Source organism: Ambystoma mexicanum, chromosome 7q (assembly GCF_040938575.1).
Source record: "Ambystoma mexicanum isolate Mex_15411 chromosome 7q, UKY_AmexF1_1, whole genome shotgun sequence".
Lineage (NCBI taxonomy): Eukaryota > Metazoa > Chordata > Amphibia > Caudata > Ambystomatidae > Ambystoma > Ambystoma mexicanum.
The window spans coordinates 157,668,053-157,689,012 of record NC_090941.1 but is presented as its reverse complement, the minus strand read 5'-3'; the positions used below and the strand labels follow the sequence as shown (position 1 = coordinate 157,689,012).

Below are 20,960 nucleotides of genomic sequence, written 5' to 3'. Positions count from 1 at the left end.
GTGCATGCATTGTGTATTAGGATATTGCATACGGAGCACAGCGTGGATTCTGTTCCACCCATTTATCTGAATTCATGTTGTGACCCATAGAAGAGGCTGCTTTCAAGTGCTCCCATAGCTGTTGGTAAATTACGTCTGAGGAAGAATTAAAGAGGGTTTGCAAAGAGGGTGCTGGCCCAGGTTGCTTTGTAGACATTAGGGGGCAAGGGTCTTCCAGAGCCTTCTGGATTGCTCATGGTGACTGCGATTAGGAAATCCTGAATCGTGAAGGGTCAGAAAGTGGCCAATCCTGGTTTTGGCTACTTCCTCAGTACTGTTTCTATTACCAGGATGCCTTTTTGTTGTTTATGTGGTTTTGTTGCTGATGTGTTCTGTGATGGAGTCGCAGACTTCTTGAAAAGTGCTGTGTTACAAGCTTCTGGGTTTTTGAATATGTGGATAATCTCGAATACGTCCTCTGCCCGTGTTTCGCCAATGCTATTCCGTAAGCAGAAGAGCTTTTTTTGCTTTAATCGTTTCCACTCTGAAGATCAGACAATGTGGCCATCTCTGGTAAGCCAATTTGTGTGTTGGTAGGGCTTTCCAGTCAAATGGTCGAATATATTTGATCGAATGACAAATTGGTCGAATCAATTTGGTAGAAAAAAAAAAGGTCGAATTATTTTTTAAAGTATTTTTTTTTTTTTGCTCTAGTATAGGTAAAAAAAAGGTAAAAAAAGGTGTTTTAACACCAAAAACGGGGGTTGGGGGAGGGGACCCCCCAAAAAAAAAAAAAAATTATAATTCGACCATTTTTTCGACCAAATTGATTCGACCATATTGTAATTCGCTCAAATGCATTCGACCAAATGTCTGGTAACCGTTGGTAGGTATCCTTTCTTGAGCCTCTAATTTTCTTTTTGGAGGAGATCAAGTCTGTATTGAACCATTTGGAGACATGTTTAAGAGCTTCCCAGGGCCAGAATATAAAGGGTGTTTGATATGCCTGCATACATTTGGTTAGGTCATTCGTCTAGTGTCCTCGTCCAGTTTCTGATATTAGGTTGGGGCTTGGAGGCTTCACATTTTCCAAGGCACTTGCCTGCTTGATTTCCTTCCAGGGACTGGTTAATGTTGGCGGGGGCTTTAATCGATTTGGGTGGTGGCAATGCTCAATGTTTGGCTGAAGATGCTGAAAGGGATGGAAGGGGGGGTCTGTCTTGCCATGGCAAGAGAACTGGACAGTAGAAGGTGGTGAAATTCATGTTGCAAAAAACTCCATCTTATGCGTGTCCAACTGCCTGAGTGGGGTCTTTTAACTAGTTGTTTCAGGTCAAAGGATCCAGGGTTCGCAGAGTGATTTTGTAGCTGTGCTGTCCACATGAGTTCTATTACTCTTTACCAGCTTCTTGGTCAAAAACCCTTTGCATGATGTTTCCGTATTGCCATTGTAAGTATGGCCATATGATTTTCAGCATACGAAGCAATGTTCACAACACATCTGGTTCTAAATAAGGGTGCACCTGATGACGTGGCATCAGTTGGCAATTCACTTCATTGGATATTTCAGGCATCCTAGAACCCAACTTAAAATTCTTCATCCTGTCCATTTGAAGGCATATTCATACTGCTTATGGATCTAGTTATAGAGCCCTATTGTACTGAAACAAAGTATCAACTTTTATGCAGACTCGATACATCCACTGGTCCAAAGAGAAAGTTGGTAGTAAATTAACAGTGTCCGTGCAGACTGTATTTGTCTTATTGCTGCAAGCATTATTTGTCTGTAGTGGGGATGAGGTCACTAAGCTTCAATGGTTTTCTCTTTGAAATCTACAGTGCTCATTCAAATCCTGGAATTATTACTCTTTACAAGATGCAAATTAACTGGATTAATGTCCTGCAAGATAGCTCACAATTTAAACTACTGCAAGCAGGAACTGAGCACCAGATAAAGGGATGCCCTATGCTTGTGAAACATATTCTACAGCGAAGCGCCTGAAAGGTCAATGGAATATTGTAAGTCCATTTATTATTTTGAGTGTTTTAACATTTTAAAATGTCACCAGCAGCACACTACCTTACCATTGCTGTAACACACTAGAGAATTTAAAGAGCCAGAGGATGCCTAATTTACAGATCACTGCTCAATTATCGCTTGAACCTTTTGGCTTTTTAAGACATATGTTAAGCCACAGTGAGAGGTCAAATGGTGGAGCAAAATGATTTCTATAGTTTTCCTCTACTGAACAACTAATCTTGAGAGGTACTTGCCAAAACTGTAACCTTTCTGCATATCAGCTCTTTGGCTTACATTGCATCATAACACAGCAAACACACACACACACACACAAACACACAGTTATAGGAGCAAGAGAAAATCCCAATCTCCTCAAAAACAACGAACATCTTCTGAAAAACTGTTCAAGAGCTAGGAATCGTTGAAAGAAAAGGTGGCATACTTTGGGAAACAGTGCTACTGATGGTCACTACAGGTTCAGCATTTCTTGAAATGTCCCAGAAATGGGACTACGATCTAAGAGCTATTTTTAATTTCTCATAGCACAAAAGAGGGCCACTTATAACCCAGGTTGCCAAAGAAGGTAAGTAAAGTTCTTTTCCCTGCAATGCTTAGCGCATTTGCAATGAAGGACCTCCGATGCACTCTAAGAAAAAATATGTTACCCGTAGATGTGTTGATCGCCACAAATAGCTTCTGCTGGGATATCAAAAGCTAGGCCAAGGGTCTGAAACCTGCGGCTCTCTCTGTTTTGGACTACAATGCCCATGATCCCTCAACATTGACTATGCTGGCTAGGACTGCTGGGAGTTGTAGTACAAAACATCTTGAGAGCCAAAGGTTGCAGACCCCTTATCTAGGCAGTAATGCTTAGCAAAATAATTAAAACAATCACTCTAGAAGCGGTACCATATACAAAAAACAATTTCCTTTCCATCTCGCTTGACACATCTAATGATTTTCTTAATGAGAGCCCTTTTAGAATCCTATACAGTAGTAAGCCGCCACTCCTCTGCCTTCGAGGGATGTGATAGGTGCAGGGAAAATGACTAGTAGTTGCATAGACTGATTGATATGAAATTCTGAGACATGCTTAGGCCAGAGCAGCTTGATCAATCCCCTTAGGTGGATGATGGGGTGCTTGCATAGTAGCAGAGTGGCACAGCAAGCCCTCAAAAAGGAACTGTGCCAAGGTACCCAGACTGAAGATTTGTGATTCGTTTCCCCTCAAAGCACTCCCCTCCCCCAGTGTATCCCACAAGCATGACACAAACTACAGCACGTTTTGGGCACAGGATAGGTCTCCTCTGCCTCTAATGGATTGCTACTGCCCTGCTATATCGGACCCGTTATCTTTCAAATATGATGAGATCTGTTTTGATGAAGGTGGAATATTAAGGGTACGTACATGTACTGGGCTGAACAATAAAAACATAATACGGGTCAGCACATCCAAATATTTAAAGTACTCCCACACTCCTTTGTAATTTTGTAAAACTTGCGGTTTCATCCTAAGTATATATCTTTATTATTTTTGGCTGAACATTTACAACCTTTAGAATCAGAAAGCTAAAAAGAAAAAGAGAGAAAAGAAAAAGAAAACAAATTTGACAATACTAAACACTGTAAAAAAAGACAAGAAAAAACATTTAAAAACCACAAGACGTTAAAAAAACGTGTTAGCTCGATTTATAAACATGCCGGGTCTAACCAGTCTCTATATGCAAGTTGATCCTCACAATTTCTAAAGGGTTGCTTTTGGTGACATTTTTATGAACAATAAAAAGTCTATCACTGCTATATTTAGTGATACAAAATGACCATTAAAAATGCTTACCCATAATTCATCCGAGGTTAATATTTTAAAATCACCCACAAATTTAAAAAAGAATAGCTTTCTTTCCTTCTGGAGTTTTGAACAGTTTACTAAAATATGTTTTAGAGTTTCATCTTCCTTCACATTCTGGCAAAATCTACAGGCATTCTGAATTGTTATCCAATTCGCACTTCGGCCTACCACTTCTTTAGTTAGCCATAGGTTCAACCTTAGTCTCAGGAGATTGTTATAGTACTTCTGATCAGTAAATGTTTGCAAATAAATCGGATTTTGATGAAGAGGATTGATGACAAAAACATCCTCCTTAAAAAGGTTGAATCTCTCACATTCTTCCCAGGTCTTAGCCCAATTATAGTATCACAGCTTCTTTTTGGCTCGGTCAGGATTGAGAAGTAGGGTTTCTTCACTAATACTTGCCTCCGACAAAGTCAGGCAATTTTCCAAACAGGACCTAAAGGATTCATCATATTGATATTCAAAGGTGTGAGCAATTAAATTGAGAATATTGGATTTCATAAGTTTGCTCATAAGACACTTTCTGTATAAAGATAGAAACAAAAACAGTTGCACTGCGCCAAATTCCAAAATGTTCCAAGCTCAGTTGAATGTATTCTATTATACAAAAATGACAGCCTGACACGTGTTTCGAGCTCAAGGCTCTTCCTTCTGAGGCTTGTGTCTTCTGATATTCCCGAGTATCACCAATAAAGTTTTAACCTGCTATCAAGCCACTTTGGCTGCTTAGTCACTCTATAACTTCGCAATTGCGGGACAATGCGGATCTGCCTACTGTGTCTTTTGGCTGCTGACTGTGTCGTTGCGAAAAAACAGTCAGCAGCTGAAAGGCACCTCAAGATAGTGACCCACTGTGATACTGAATAACAATTCAAAACTTCAGCATGCACTCCCCATCCTTAACATCAGATCAGTAACTGCTTGAACGCACCCTACATCTTTTTTATGTATAGAGTACCCCTAAAAAGAAATTGACATCCAAGGGCTGCCTCAGCTATACAATGTTTGCAATTAGAAACCATGCCACAGACATTTTCAGCAATATATATGCACATGCTTGAGAGATGAAAAAGGCAAAGCTCCATAGTTATTGTGCATTAGTATCTGACAAGGATCAATGAGATTGTAACAACTAAGCTCATTGGCCCTCGCTGGGGCATTTCCCAACCGACAATGACTTACCTGACGAGGGATGCGGCATTCGTCCCTCGCAGTTCCTTTTCATTCTCCCATCAGGCCGCCTTGGAAATGGAGAAGGGACTACGTCTAGTCCTTCTCCCTGTTCCATGGCAGCCATTTTTTGTTTACTTTTTTTCATTTGTTTTAATGCAGCCAAGGAAAGGAATAAGGGACTACATGTAGTCCCTTCTCCAGTTCCATGGCTTCTATCTTCTTTGTTTAGTATGGCTGCTACAGAAAGGGAGAGCGGACTACGTTTCTCAACCCGGGGCACACGATTTTTTTTCGGTTTTATTTTCAGTTGCGAAACACGTAGCATCTCCCCACTGACAAAAATACTATTAGTACCCAGGTCTAACTGGTCAGGGTAATAATAGCAATAAACCCTTCGTAGGGAGCATTACCGCATCAGGCCCTTTGTTAACTATTTAACTATGAGCCCCAGGGGCATTACCTCGCTCGTTAATGCCCCCCATCCCCGGTCCGGGCCTTATTGCCTAAGTAGGTATGATGCAAAGTGTATTAATCACCTTTTTTTCTCCATCAGTTAGGGAACATGTCCCAACATGTCCACAACCGCAAAGCGTGACCTTACAGTATATTTGTTTGCCAGGGTTAGAAGGGAAATTCAACATCTATGAACTGAACAAGAAGTGCATCAATATACATTTGCTGGTATTAGCTGTGTTAATACTACCAAACAGAATTACTGTTGCTGCATGCGGTAACAGTAATCGATCACTTGATTTAAGTTATTGGTATTCCCCATTTAGCAGTCTGGTTGTCTCAATTGGTGACAGACAATGCATTGGTAATTCTGCTTGGGCAATTACAGCCATTGTAATACCTCCATTTACAACTCAGGCAGATTTTAAGTAGATGGGTCCTGTAACCCATAACTGCGCAGAGCGGTAAAACAAGGTTGTCCGAAATAATGCCTGTTTTATCATTACCGCACCACTTGCAACGAGCTCAAAATGAAAATCAATATTTCCCACCAACCTAGGGATGTCTGTTTGTATACCTTAACTCGATGGCAACATGACTTCACGGCAATAGAGAAAACACAGTAAAAGGTAGTGAGGTGGCAAATGAAACTGTTGGCATCAATGACTCAATTAGAGTATGCAAAACGGTAAATGTTATCTTTTCTGTGTGTATAGAGATCGGTCTGAGATCTGTAATTATTCTCCTCACGGTTTTTCTTTCGGTTTTATTGTACTGCGTCATAGCACCATTCATTCTAAGAATATTAATGATTTCATTAGGGAAATTACACTAAAATCCATTTCATACTAATGAGATGGGAGAAGTGGGACGGTTTCTCTCATGTTTGCTAACTGGCTGAAATGTAATCGAGACCGCTAATAGAACTGCAGCGCTCGAGGCAATGGGGGGTGGGGGGGCAGGATGGGGGGCTTTCTTCACGAGTGGATGGGAAATACGGATTTGATCATTCGAAGAAACTCCCAACAGCCAGTTGGTCAGTTCTAAATTAAACTGAAGTCAGATAATATAGCAACAGTGAACAGGGAAATGAGTTGCTTATGTTTGCATCCATATACTGTGGTCAATTGCTATTTTGCTGATTTGCAAAAGTCGAAATGTTTACCGTATGGAAGTTTACTAAGCACTAAGCACTTTATTTATTTGGAAACATCATGTTGGAAATAATATATTCCAGCTAGCTGCTGCTTGGCTCATTTGCACCAATTGATTTGTTTACAGGGAAGACATTCACCAGCAGCACTATGCACTTTATCTGCTGATGCAACATGAGGTCCTTGTACACTTGTGCATACCCTAGGCTAGTAACTTTGCATTGCGCAAATGACAATCGGCCATTTAATTTGGTAGCAGTAGTGGCAAAATGGGGAGGTGCAGCGATTAAGGCAGCGCATAACTAGCACACAGGCAGCTACTTAGTAAGCGACTATCGTTCTTGCACTCTTTCTGGGTTAGCATTATTGAGAGTTTTCTTGAATCTGAAATCAGCCCGACTTAAAAATGCATTGCGATATGCCACTACACCTGTGTTTATATATAGATTGCTAGTATACGCTGTCAATACAGTGGTTATTTACTGTGACCTACTCTGTAATAAGTACACTTTTATGCGAAGAAATATGCTTCACATTGTGACACTCTAGCTGGAGGTGATACCATAGAGACTGATGTACTATCTTAAGTCACCTTTACCATGTCGAAACTCCTAACGTGATCAAGCGGTGAGAGCCCCGCGAAACGCGCCGTTTCTTTCCTTTCCTTGCTATGTTGACAAATTAAAATTAAAGGGATTTGCCTGTCTGGACCTGCTTTGGTGTCCCTGCCTCTTTGGAGAAAGCTATTACGGCGTTTTTGCTGCTTTTGGAAGTGCATCCCGTTTTCGTTCCCTTTCTGTAATGGAAAAGGATTTTCTCCTTTCATATGTATATATATATATATTTATATATATATACACACACACAGCTGATAATTGTGTCCAGAATTAATGTATGTATTTATCTTTATTGTATGTTGCCAATTACTGATATGTCGACAATGTACAGCATGAAACTGCTCCAATACAAAGACTGTATTGAGAGTGTCCCTGTCCAATAGCGCAGAATGTGAAGGGAGTTGCTTCTAGGTGCTTCATATTTGGGGCTCGTTAAAGGTTTAGGGTGTTGTCAGCTGAAGGTAGCGCTAAGGTGGCCAAGTATTGTGAAATTGTTCTTAGCTCTTACGGGGATATGCCACTTGGACCGAGATTCCAGCACCTATGGAAACTGCTCACGCTGCAGACCACAGTGGGCCAGAGTCTCTGCTATTAAGTTGCCACACATGGAAGAAGAGCTGCAGTGTAAGGGGAGGGTCTAGATACTAGCTTCGCATGGTGAGGGGCATACGCTTTAAACGGATACAACATGCAGGCCGGCAGACTCAGCAGATTATCCACAACACATGAGCCAAAACCTCGGGATATAAAGGTACAGCGTCCTTTCACCGCCGTATACTTCAAAGCCCAGCATTTAAACGTGCACATTATAACGAAAATCTCCATCGAATTTTTAAGGGGAGGGTGGGAAAGAGGAGATAAGGTTTTGGGTGGGTAGTGAATAGATAAAAATAGGTAGAGGAACGGGTTTGGGGGCCGAGGGACCCCCCCCCCCCCAAAAGAACCCCCCCTATAAAAAAAAAAAAAATTGATGAATATTTTCGTTCTAATGTACACGTTTCAGTGCTGGGCATTTAAATATACAGCGATGAAATGACACAGAACCGATATTAATAAGGGTCGAAAGTGGTCTAGCAAGCAGGAATACATGCAGGTACGATGAACGGCGCTGTCCCAATCTGTTATATTAATGTACTTAATCGGTGTTCTTTATGATCGTCATTTGTCATTTCATTTGCACTAGACATTCAGGGAAGTTGCTTCTTAAAAACGTTACAGAACACCAGCGCAAAGCCAAGAGTAAAACGTATTTAATGATATTCTCCATGCTGCACTCTCTATTGCCCCTGGATAAAGTTGGGGAGGTGCCCAGTTTGTGTGTAGATATGTTATGTTAAAAGTCCTTGTACCGTGCATTGTTGACACCTGCGTGGTTTCTTGGCATGCTCGATAAGAGGAAGGCAGCTATTGAGCTTCTGTGAAATCCCCATGAATAACATATTTTGGGTCATGATGAGTTTCCGAGAAATTAGAACTTCAGATATTTGCACGGAGCACTATATAAGTAGTCTACCCTCATCTTTATACCACTCTCTCGCAGGGGCCTTGTGGCCCGAGTCAGACAACGTTTGAAAGCATCAACTTGCCTTCCTGTCGGGAGACCCAAAAGAGGCGTGTAATTCGAAAAGGCTTTTGTGAGCAGAATGTCCGAAATTAACCCCTTCCTTCCAGAGCCTGATCTACTATGTGATAATTAAAAGGAGTATAGAGAATGTGCTGCACCAAACAAACAGTAGGCCATTAACTGAGCGTATCGTGGGATAGTGTTAATGCATGCTGAGCAGGTGCGGATAAATCAATTTACAGTTTAAGGCTTTATGATAACAGAAGGATTATTGTACCATGCAAACCCATGTACCCGATGAGTGAACCTTCCACCAAGAAAATAGCCCCATGCAAACGAGGTCCTATGCCGTGTGATCAATGCCTCTCAAATAACTGACTCTGGCACAGAGGGATCAAGCGCCAGGTAGGGTGGCACTTTTAAGCATAGTGTGTCACAGAAGAGGACTTCTGTTTTTGCTGCAAACAAAAAAGATCTTAGATGATCCAGCGTAATAATGGAATACCCAAGCAAATAATGGAACTGCTTTGAGACCCGAGAAGTATATAGTCATGGCTTTGTAATAAGACAGACAGATGTAAGGTTTAGATAATAGTTATCAGTGGAGAGTGTTTCGAACAAGGCAAAGGGAGACATTTCCTCAAGTAATGTATTTGATTAGAATTTTGAGCACTAACACAATCGGATGATAGTCGATCGGATGATAGTCGGTCATAATATCAGCGGCGACCTGGAAATCCAGAACCGGCTCCCAAAATTTCATTGGAATATAGAAATAATGAATAGATGGACTACCTTGGGCTGAACAAAACGTGGCCTTGACAGGTATATCGTTGGAGAAATGCCCATTCACTGCTCGCTTCCCCCAGTCGTAAAACTTGACAGCAACCTCAGTCCCGCCAGGCAGATTCGAGTATCTACCATAGTTGGCTTTGGGATCGCTGCCAATTTGTCTTCTGCCTCGTCGAAGAGAGCACAAACAGAACCCTCCCCCATTTTGTCATTAAAATCCCCACCTAGAATTAAAAACACGTTTCTTCGTTCTTTAACAAATCTACGTTTTTGATCAACTCCAATAAGCAGCCATCTGCATACTGGGAGTGGGGACTATTGTAACTAGCAAGATATCATTTGCTTCTATCATTTTAACCCTAACCATTTGTAGGAAGGATTTTGATGGCTCCAAAGAAATTACCCGACTAGTAAGATTCGTTTTTACTAGTGTGGCCATCCCACCATAACAGCACCAATGTTAATTTTTCTGGGCTGGAATAGAATAAACATCAAAACCATCTTTTACAATAGCCCCCAATATCCAGGTTTCCTGAAGCAAGATAATATCAGTCTGCTCCAGAAATTCCAAAACGTCTGGTCTATCCATCTTTGATTTGGCACCTGCCACATTCTAAGAAATGATTAGGAGTGAAGACAAGGTTGGAGGATCATTAACACTCATAGCCCGTGGACAATTATCATTCAACCATTCGGACACAGGAATATCTGATGGAATGGGAAAGAGCAACATGCAGTTCTTGGACTACCACAAAGTCCATCCAAAATTTCAAATCAATACTTTCCATCTCTGTCAGGCACTCAAATCGATTCCCTAACACTATAGATGGAACAGTTGGAATAGACATGCTGGACCGAGTTACTCCCACAAAACATAGATCCAGTGGGTTGTTCCGCATTAGCATTGACCTCCCACAGCGTGCCACGAACACTGTTATCTCCTCATTCAAACCCGATGAGTTACAGCACATGTTTATGGGGGAGAGGGCTCCCTTGTAGTCTCTCCTCCCTGTCTCTAGCTCCCCTAAATTGTACCCCTGAAACAGAAGGTGCAGGGTGTGAAGATGGTTGCAATGCACTGCTTAAGTATGCAGTAAGGTGGGAGTTTGTTAAAGGGACCTATCAGTATTACTTTCACCCCTCTACCAAACCATGCTGCAACAATAGGGACACAAAGAGGAAACAATGGCCTCTGAACATTATGTTGCTCCCTTTTCTGTCACTAAACACAAGGCTACAATTCAGAACGGATGGGTGACGCACGCCACACTTCGAAGCAATTTTGAACTAATTAGGCACGCACTGTCTAGAATGCTAAATTTTGTAAAATAAAATTAAGTTAGGTATAGCGTAAAGGTGAAAAGGAACACAAGTGTAGCACATACATAACTGACCATAATCGACCAATTTCGCTGAAATAATAAAAGAACAATATATTTAATTTATGGTGTGCATGACAGGATGTGCAACCTTCTACATTTTTATAACATAGCCATAAAATCACGTTATTAAGTTACTAAATTAGAGTATTTGGCATGCTAGGTATCATCTAACATGAAAGCTCTACTGAGTGTCAACGTACATCTCTGCCAAGGAACCAATTAAATACATAATATGCAAAGACAATCTCTCTCCATTCTGCTTTTGTGGATAATAACTATGCTTTATAGATCACTGCACATAGCAATATATATTTTTGAAGAGTACTTTGTATTTTAATGTAGCTTTAGCTTTCCGGGAAAGATTACAATACAATCATAAACTGTAATTTATTCTGTCCAATAGCTAAAAATGAAAAGATGAAGTCCTACCAGAACTGCACATGACACACTCAAGGTATTTTCAGGCTCAGCCGCTTTACTCTTAACCTTCAATGAAAACCATACTTCATGAGACAAGGACTGTACACCTGCAACCAATGGAAAAGACAGAGCAGTTCATTTTCAAGATTATGCACCTGTTACGTATGGCACCTGTAATCAAGATGGACGGCAAGACTAGGTATCCTCGGTTCAATGTTTTATTTAGGGAGTTCATACAGGTAGGGCCAACCAAAAGATAAGGCCAGAGGCTTCCCCACAAGAAACAATGGTAATAATGGTCAGGATGATGTCTCCTACAGAATTGTCTTCCACATGGCAAAGGTGATCAGATCTTTGAGCCCCTGTTGGTCAATGTCTGGAATTCCTAGTATTCTCAGGAGGGGGCCTCATGTCCCTGCCTTCTCTGGCATTCTGGGCTCACAGGGTTGCCAAACCCTCTCCTTTGGCAGTACTTTCGTGCAGGCTTTCCGGGTTCCCTTACGCACTGGCTCACACTGTTTTTAAGATTTCTAAAATTCTCTGTGTCTCTATGATGGTAAGGGTCAGCGAGGAGAGAGGAAGAAGGATCCCTGCGTTCTTGCCTTTATGTCCTAGTAGGTTCTTCCCACTCACCCTCTCAGCTAATTCTAAGTTCCCTGCCCCTGCCCGGAACCTCTTCCCATCCGTGAACTTTACTTTAGATTATTTATTAGGCGCTACCAAAGTGGCCCGGAAGCATACAGGCGCCGAAGAATGAGAAGGCCAGGCAATCCCAGGCCCAGGGGTTTATCCAAATAGGTAAGTTGTGAGCGGTTTCTTAAAACTCTCCAAGCACACACAATTTCCTAGTTCAGCCGGCAAGGTGCTCCACTTGTAGGGAGTCATCGCCCAAAAAAGCACTTTTTTTTACCAGTTCCAGGGACACTTTCAGTATATGCAGCAATTTAAGACTACTTGAGCGTAGGGCACGAGATTCAACTTTATTTTTAAGTCTTCGGGCTATATACTCAGGAAAGAGACCTGCCAGGCCTTTATAGGTATTGGTAAAACGCCTATTGTCTATCCCAGAGACAATAGGCAGCCAGTGCAGACATCACTGCACCTCCGACACATGCTCACATTTACGCATTCCCATAATCGCTCTGATGGTGCTATTTCTGACTAGTAGAGAGCTGCAGTAGTCAATTGTTGAGGAAATAATAGCCAGCGCAACTGGTTCACACCCATTTTGAGAAAGAAAAGGGCGAATGTGGGACAGAAGCCGTATGTAGTAGGCTGACACTGATACCAGGCTATTAACCTTTGCTATCATGTTGAGTGTCTGGTCAAATACCACCCCCAATATTCTAATGCTAAGCCTGCCTAGGGTCTGGCCTGGCCTTCAGAACCTTCCTCCTCAAGCCAACCTATTCTTTCCCATATTCTGCATCATAGACTAACTCTTCAATACAATCCTGGCATCTCTGCTCAGGGGCCTCTCCTTTCTCCTCCACCTCTCATCCACCAAATACAGTTTCCTGCCTTGCCTTTGCCCTCTTCTTCCTCAACCACCTCACTAAAATATTCTTCACCATTCTCCTCACTCTGAGATCTTCCAACCTCCTTAGCTTCTGATGACTACACCTTTACCTCTGTAATTAACTTCTCCTCCTTGTCCTTCACAGGCACCTCACTACAGCTCTGGCCAGTACTTATGGCCACCACCTGCGGGCTGCAATCTAAGTTTGTTCCAATTGCCACCTTTTCCTCTTTACGACTTATCTGTTGTTAACACCTCCTCACTACCTCCTTGGTCTATTCTCACCACCACCTTGTCTCTATAACCTTGGGCTGTTCTCCTTACCACAACTCTTCACCACCTTTGATGTTTTCATAGTTACCGACTTGTTTCTCCTGCCTTGCACTGCCCTTGTCACCACCTCATCTATACCGCCTGTGACAAGTTCAATAACCTGACTATGTCACAAGGTGATGGGAACCCCTCAGCCAGTGGTGCGAGGCCTGAAAAGGTGGCAGCCAAAGCCCGTTTTACCTGAGAGAATGATGGTGGTAGTTGAGAGGGCCTTGTTTCTTGTCCCCTCCCAAAGTGCCCATCTTTACTTAAGCAGTATCAATTTCGATCACCCCGTAGTTCTAGACAAACATCCTAGCCACGTTATTTTTTTTCTTCTAGAAATAACAGAAGTAGCAGCAGGACACAGAGGCCACCTGTAGAACAGCAATACATCAGTGCCCCCCCACATCTCTTCATCACAGTCAACCAGAGAGGAGAGCTTCAGAAAAGGAAGAGAGCATACACGATCTTCAAAGGCACAGCGCAAAGCTCCCCAACCTCAGTGCGCAGACCCAATGCAGAGGGGAAGCATCTGCACTGGAGGGCCCAGAGAGACTATGTTGTTTTCCCAGATGCCGCATAGCTCTCCGCGGCCTCAGCAGACAGAGCTGCTGCACTACAGTGGTCAGGCTAGATCACCAGGAACTAACACTGGCATACAAGAGCGTGACAGGAATAAACCTACATAAGGGGTATTTGTACCACAGACCTGACAACACGTACACAGACTCTTTGCAGCACAGACCACCATCATTGTGGCAGACACTGAGAAGCAGGGCTTGACCCGCTCTTTGTAACTGCCTGTGCTTGTAATGCCTTTTGTGCTTTGGATGAGATCGGGCCAGATCAGCTAGGATCAGCAAACCAATTAGAGAATGGAGAGGGGGACAAAAGAGGCAGCAGGAAGTTGTGGATTGTACAGGTGAAGTCAGAGGAGGAGGAGGTGCTGGGAGATCAAGAGACCAGCAGAAGAAAGGACAGTGACTTGGAATGTGGATGCTATATTTGCAAGTGGTGAGGTATTGGTTGGTGAGACCAAGCGGTACTGAGTAGCGAGTGTGCATGCACGCCTAGTAAATGAAAGTGTTAGAGGGGGTGTAGGGAGTGAGAGGGGAAGTGGCTGAGAGAGTGAAAGGGTGGTGATGAGTAGAAGATGGGGTGGAGTGGTAATATTACTTCTATGTAACCACTAAGTTTTTCAAGTGCCCAGTTACAATCAGGGTTTGGTGCACAATACAAATAAGAAACAAATCCCCCAAAAAAAATACAAATAGTGTGGAGTAGGGCGTAGGAGTATGGAGGAGGTAGCAAGAGTGGAGGGAGGAGTAGCAGTGTGGAGGAGGGAATTAGTACCATCGAAGGGTGGTGGCATTAGTAGAAGGGGTGAGAAACATCAGAAGGATAGAGGAGGAAGATTCAGTGGAGTGAAGGTGGGTTGAGGCAGGAGTAGGGGAGTGGAGAGAGCGAGAACAGTATACAGAGACTGGAAAAGGAACTTCAGGATGTGAGAGAAAGAAGACCGGGTCAGACTGAGTGTCCTAAAGCAATGGGTGATGAATCCTGTGTATTCCTCACAAAAAACCTACCTAAAGTCTCCTCCCCAGTGGCCAAGGAAAGGCAGGCGATTCCTGATCCTAACACTGGGGGCAGTGTTAGCCCAGAGGATCACCTGGGAAAAGAAGGGCACCAAGGAAATGAGAGGACTTTGTGGGATGGAATGTAGTATTTGTCTTCCTCAAGGAAGGGAATAGCCTTAATACCGGAATATGTAATTGCTTGCTGTCAGAGAGAGCTTTTATTTTCTTAAACTGACTGGCAGAATATAAATGAAGATAACCACAAGCAGTTATATTCCGAGAGTCATAAAAAGCCTCTCAAAAGTACTTGCATTTATAAACATGAAAGTCCCTATAAGTCCCAGAGAATTAAGGAACAAGAGTCTTTAAATGTTACCAATTTACATTTTTAGAAACCAGACTCTTTTGTAAAGTCAAATAATTAATGTAATCCATATAGTATTTTGGGAATATGTATAAGATGAATAGTGAATGTAATGATGATCATTTCACTAAGAAAGCAGAATGTTATATTGTGGTCTGCATGTCCCATAAATCCCAAAGTACTGGGATGAAGAAGATGACTGCAGAGGCACAGTACTACAAGTTACAGTCAATTAGGAATAATGACCCACACCTGAGGAGGGCTGGGAGGCATACAAATCCCCCTCAGGTGCAGGCCATAGCAAGGAGCAGTAATAGAATGTGGGGCAGCAGAGGTTGTGTATGAGCAGAGACGTCGGGACCACAGTGGGATGTGAAGTTGATGCCGGTCCTGAGAGGTTCTTTCGTGCCCCTCAGGGGCGTACTGGGGCGGGAAGTGTTGGGAGTAACAATTCTCCCTTTGGGAAACGCAGCTGCAGAGGTCACGCAGCGGAAAGTGCACCTTTTTGATAATGTTCACCCTCGTTTGGCAAGCACCAGTGGCAGGCGAGCACCGACGTGTTGTAGGAGCCAGAAGAGCCCAGCTGGTGACAGACGCGAGTCGCGTAAGACCGGGGAGGAGAGATTTCCGGACCGCTTGGGGAAACTGTAGCAGAGGACCTGGAAGCAGTGAGGCAAACGGACGTGCACGCCAGACCCAGTGAGTTCACTGTTGGATAGTGACCCCGTGAGAAACTTGAAGGTGTCTCACCAGCTAGTCCCTGAGGATCTGCCATCCAGGTGGCCATGACACACCCATCGCTTTTGTATCCAGTTCTTGGGAGTGGACCAGTGTAGGAGGATCACTTGGGTAATGGGGCCTCGGGGAGTCGGAGTGGGACACCGGATCCCCTTCCCTGTAACACCTTAACCCCTTCCTATCAGGTAGGATACTTAGGAACTCACCATCCTCCTCCCCCTTTCACAACACAAAGACTTTCTCATGGACAGCTCGCTATGAGAGAAAACGGACTAACACCCCAGCCGTATACCAGACATGTCCCAATACGATGGTCAGGCAGTTACTGATCATCACTCAGATGTATAAAGACAGGGGGCTGCGAAGGAGGAGAGGAAGGTGTTGTGTGAGCGAGGCAAGGCACACAAGGAAAAATCAGTTCCAAGATGGCAGTTTAACACAAGGAGAAAGATGGCAAAACGGAGGGAATTACGTTTGCCATCAGGAACTCCTTCCTCAGCCTTCATGGGATATTTCCAATCCCATTCCATCTCCCCCTCCCCATTTCCAACTAATACTGGGATGAAGAGGAGGCAGCCCCCATTAGTGAGGATTACCCATAGAAACAACATGGGGAAAGTAAGGGAAACCTACTGTGGAAACTCCTCAGGTTGTCCCACTAATAGAGACAGGCAGGTGCAGGCATTTAATAATGACCACTTACATCTGACGCCACTTGACTCTTTTCAGGACTGAAGGACAGGCATGTCCTGTTAATTGGAGCATTGAAGGTCAGGCAAACCCAGCCCTGACGACACACCTGCAGCCCATTGATACAACACAGGTTTATAAAAGGAGACTGCTGAGAGAGCAGGCAGAGCAGTAGTTGGGAGAGCAGAAGGGAAGCTGTGTGGATGAGTTCAGCAGGGGATCCCTTCTCAGTCCCAGTCCAATTTTTGTCAGAAGCAGAGAGTGAGCTGGGGATGCTGTCTGGAACAGAAAAGCCAAGGAGCAGAGAGTGGCAGGAGCTGACGGCTGGAGGGGAACAGCATGCCGATACACTGGCCCAGTGCCTGTCAGGGGCTGCAGCATGGCGAGGGAGCCATGTCTCGAAGGAGCCGGAGTGAGGCTGCCTGCATCCACCTGGAGGCGTTCAGTTCAGTGGAATGCTTGTTCCCTTGGGACCGGTGCCGGCCCCAAAAGTGTCTGAGGGGCAGGTGGCTAGACCCGGACCTCCACCCTGTGTATCCTGAAGGGACCGCTTGTCAACGCGACGCTGCCCAGTGAGTTTCTTTAAAGTCAATGAGAACCTTGGGAGCGTGCGTGTGACTGCAGCAGAGTGGGAGAAAGTCACAAACTGTAAAGCGGCACAGAATGAAAAGCAAGTGACAGATTGCAAAGAGGCATGCAAAAGAAAGCAAGTGAAAAGAGTGCAAAGCGACACGAAGCAGGAAAGCGAGAGAAAAACCTTTTGTGAACTTAAAGTCCACTATTGTATAAGGAAGAGGAGCATTGTGGGGCTTGTAGTGAAGAGCCAAGTTATATGAAAAAGCCAAAGGGTTCTGGGACCCGCATATATGAGAAAGTTAAAGCGCGCTGGGACTCATGTAATAAAGAAGAAGAAATACTTGAAACACAAGCATTCCCTCAGCCAAAAGGAAGCCAGTATTGTCTCAAGGAAAGGCATGAAGGTGAATAGAAGGGTGCGAGTCACCGGAAAGGATAGAAAAGGTGCAACAGCAAAGTAAGTGTGCAAGAAGCACGATAAGGAAAAGGACAAGTGCAAGGGTGCACGAAAGTAAAGTGAATCAAAGGAAGGTGCCAGTGGCACAACAAAGTGATTAAAGAAAAAGCCAAAGAAAGAGCCAGTGGGCACAGTGAAGTGAAGGATAACAAAGGGGTATAGGAAGCACCTGAAGATGAAAGGATAGAAGAAAAGCAAGTCAAGTAAATACATAGAGGGGCCAAAGATCAGAGTGGTTGATCTTAGGAGGAGCAAAGGAACCTGGCTTTTTCGAAAGTCTCTGATTCTACCCAAAGAGAAGGTTATTTGAGAAATGAACTGTATATAGAGGAAAAGGTACATCCTGACAAGTTGAAGTTTGTGCTTGAAACTGAAGGGGCCTGAGCTTGGGGAAGGGAACCCCGAGAAGTTGAAAGAGAACTGTTATATTTCTTTTGTTCTGTTGAACTTGGACAAGTTGAAGCTTGGGGAAGGGAATCCTAAGTAACTAAAGACATTGAAAGTATTTGAGAATACTGCAAAGGCCCTGGGGAGAAGATCTTACGAACAGCCCTTTTTTGATTGAACTAGTTTTTGCGACATTGACCAAACTATACCTGCTGAGAAGACCACGTCAACAGAACCTTGGTTTCCCATTTCCTGTTGAACCACTATTTTTCCTTTTTAAAGACTTCTTAACACATTTAAAAAGAGTCAGGGCAAGCATAGGTTTAGACACAGATGGATTATGGTTTTGGACTTTCAGACATCAACGACCTTTAGACACATCAGTTAAGGGAACCATCCGTTTAGAGTTAGGGCCAGTTAGGCATTACACCAACCCAGGAACCTTAGTAAATAAAGGTTTTGAAACAAACATCTTTGAGTCTGTGTCTCTCTTGATACCATGCCTGTCTCACACCATCCAATATTTAATGGCAGAAAGACAGTTTGAAATTTTACTGAGACCACAGGGGAGTTCAGGAAAAGGTTTGGTTGTTGTCTGTGAAGAGATGGAACAACAACCAAAAGGAGGAAATTAGTGTCCCAAGAGCAGAGGTGTAGAGTCTAAATAGGGGAATACCCAAGACAAAGCTTTGTGTAACACCAACAGATAGAGGAGTGAGTTGAGAGGTGTTGTTGCTCCAGGAGACAGAGAATTGATGAGGTGCCAGGTAGGATTCAATTCAGGCAAGTGTTCGATCGAGAATCTCAAGAAGAAAGAGTACTAGGAAGATCAGTATGATCGACAGTGCCAAAGGCAGGCGAGAGTTCAAGGAGAATTAGGATAGGATAGAGTGCTTATGAGAGGCAATGAAGTTGAAGACATTAATGAGAACAGTTTCCATTGAGTGACACAAGTGGAAACAGGCATGTAGGGGGGTCTCAAATGTTGTGCAAGGCTCAGAAATTGGCAAGACAGTTGAACACAACTCTTTGAAGCACTTTAGAGTAGTACAGAAGGAGAGACACAGGGTGAAAGGTCACCAACAGGTTTCGGTCAGCCCCTTGCATTTTTAGGAGAAGGATGACTAGAGCCATTTTTAAAAAAGAGGGACAGCAAGCAGAGTTGAAGGACATGTTGAAGAGTTCAGCAAGTTGAGAGGACACTAAAGGGGCAATAGGCTTGACTAGCCGAGGAGCAAGAGGGTCCCCAAGTCCTATAACTGGGGAATTTTAAAACAATTGCCTCCATAATACACCTACACCCAGCCCAACATTGGGCTGAGGGGAGATGGCAGCATCACCATTTTGTCTTATACCCATCACTGACCTGGTGTAATTGAAAGTGAGGCATACAGCAGGAGAATGAAAGGGAGATAATGCTGGTTGATAGAGAAGCAGCTGCCATGCTCATGATTGTTGCAAAGGATCATCCGGTTCACCCTATCATCATGTATGTTGCTTGGATTGGAGAGAATCAAACTTAAGGAGAAGGTAGCAGCCCATGCAAGAGGCCAAGGTTGGAAGTCTCTACTGAGGCTGGAGTAGCAGATGGGAGCAAATGTAGCAATTTGGACCCAAGAGCACATAGGTTGGGAGTGAGGTAAAACCCACCTTCGGGCTCTGTTTAGGTTTTGGTTTCCCACTGGTTGTCATGTTAGCCTCACAGACCGGCTCCTGGACTCTGCACTCTACTCACACGATGGTGTAGCCGTCACACTGTTTTTCTTTGCCATGCCACACAGCTTCAGCTCTAGTAATATTCCCGGTAAGTCACATTTATGTTTCAAAGTTGAAAAATGGCTGTTTAGAAGATCTGCCCTGAGACCTAGAGATCAACAGCTTTCATTTCAGTAAAGGTAGAACATTCATGTAGGTGCGAAGTTAGATAGAAAGCACAGAATAGATGGCACCACCAGGACATACTAGGCTAACAGTACACCAGAAAGCACAGCACAAATCAGTTTGCCCAATGGTGCAGGAATGTCAGGTGCATTATGGATGCCAGAGGAAAACGTTTAAAATGCAAAAGAAGAATAAAGGAGTAAAAAGATTTCAAAGTATGCCCATCTTGACCAACCCACAAGAAACAGCAAGCCCTTGGATCAAAACATTCAACACTCTATGAACATTTAACAGTATTCCAGTACGTGCACAGAAGACATTTTAAGCATTGCTCTCGCACCATCTAAAACCGAAAGAAAATATGAGCAAGCAGCTGGAGTAAAGTTTAAAAACCAATTTGAGTAGCCAATATCAACAGGTACATGCAAGGGTTGGTGAGTGGTTCAAAATCATGATACTGAAATTGCTTTGAGTGTGAAGGCACCCCAAAACCAGTCTCAACCATAAGTGGGACGAGAAAGAAAGTTGCACATTCAGTGCACTCTTGCTAGAGCAAGTTTTCAGAGTGTGCCAATTCCTGAGAGAATGCTTCAAGAAGGTCCTCATTGTGGTTTAAAAGCCTAAAGCAAATACCCATTGACTTCAGAGCCCTATCCACATTAATTATTTGCTCATACCGACAGCACATCCCCAAGGTAAACCTTAATTCAAGACCCTGAACCCATGTTCACCATGAAGACACCCCAATGGCAAGGAAAACAAGAGCCACAACAGAAGAATAATAAACCACCTCTGAAAAGGGTATATGTATTGTGGGAATCTTTCAAGGCATGTTTATAGGCCATCTGTATGGCTGGTGGAGCTGGCCTTGAAAAGAAAAATCAAAAGGCTGGAAAATGTATAGGAGTCTTTCCGGGACTGAGGAGTAACGGGTGACTACACTCAAAGGCTTAGTGAGGTCATGGCGGAAAGAGGTGCATTTTCTGGCCAGGAAAAATTACTGCAAGAAGGTGTAGGGAGGGTGACAACCCGGGTTGCTGGCTTTGTGGA

General features: G+C 43.5%; 1 protein-coding gene across 1 annotated transcript in view; it reads right to left on the bottom strand.

Annotated features, from left to right (window-relative positions):
• The window catches only part of CFAP47 (cilia and flagella associated protein 47), a 3,369,192-nt gene that overhangs the window by 1,258,684 nt on the left and 2,089,548 nt on the right, over nucleotides 1–20,960 (bottom strand). Inside the window, exon 51 of the mRNA XM_069639370.1 lies at nucleotides 11,416–11,513. Coding sequence (XP_069495471.1) covers nucleotides 11,416–11,513 — 98 coding nt within the window. The remainder of the gene's footprint in view (nucleotides 1–11,415; nucleotides 11,514–20,960) is intronic.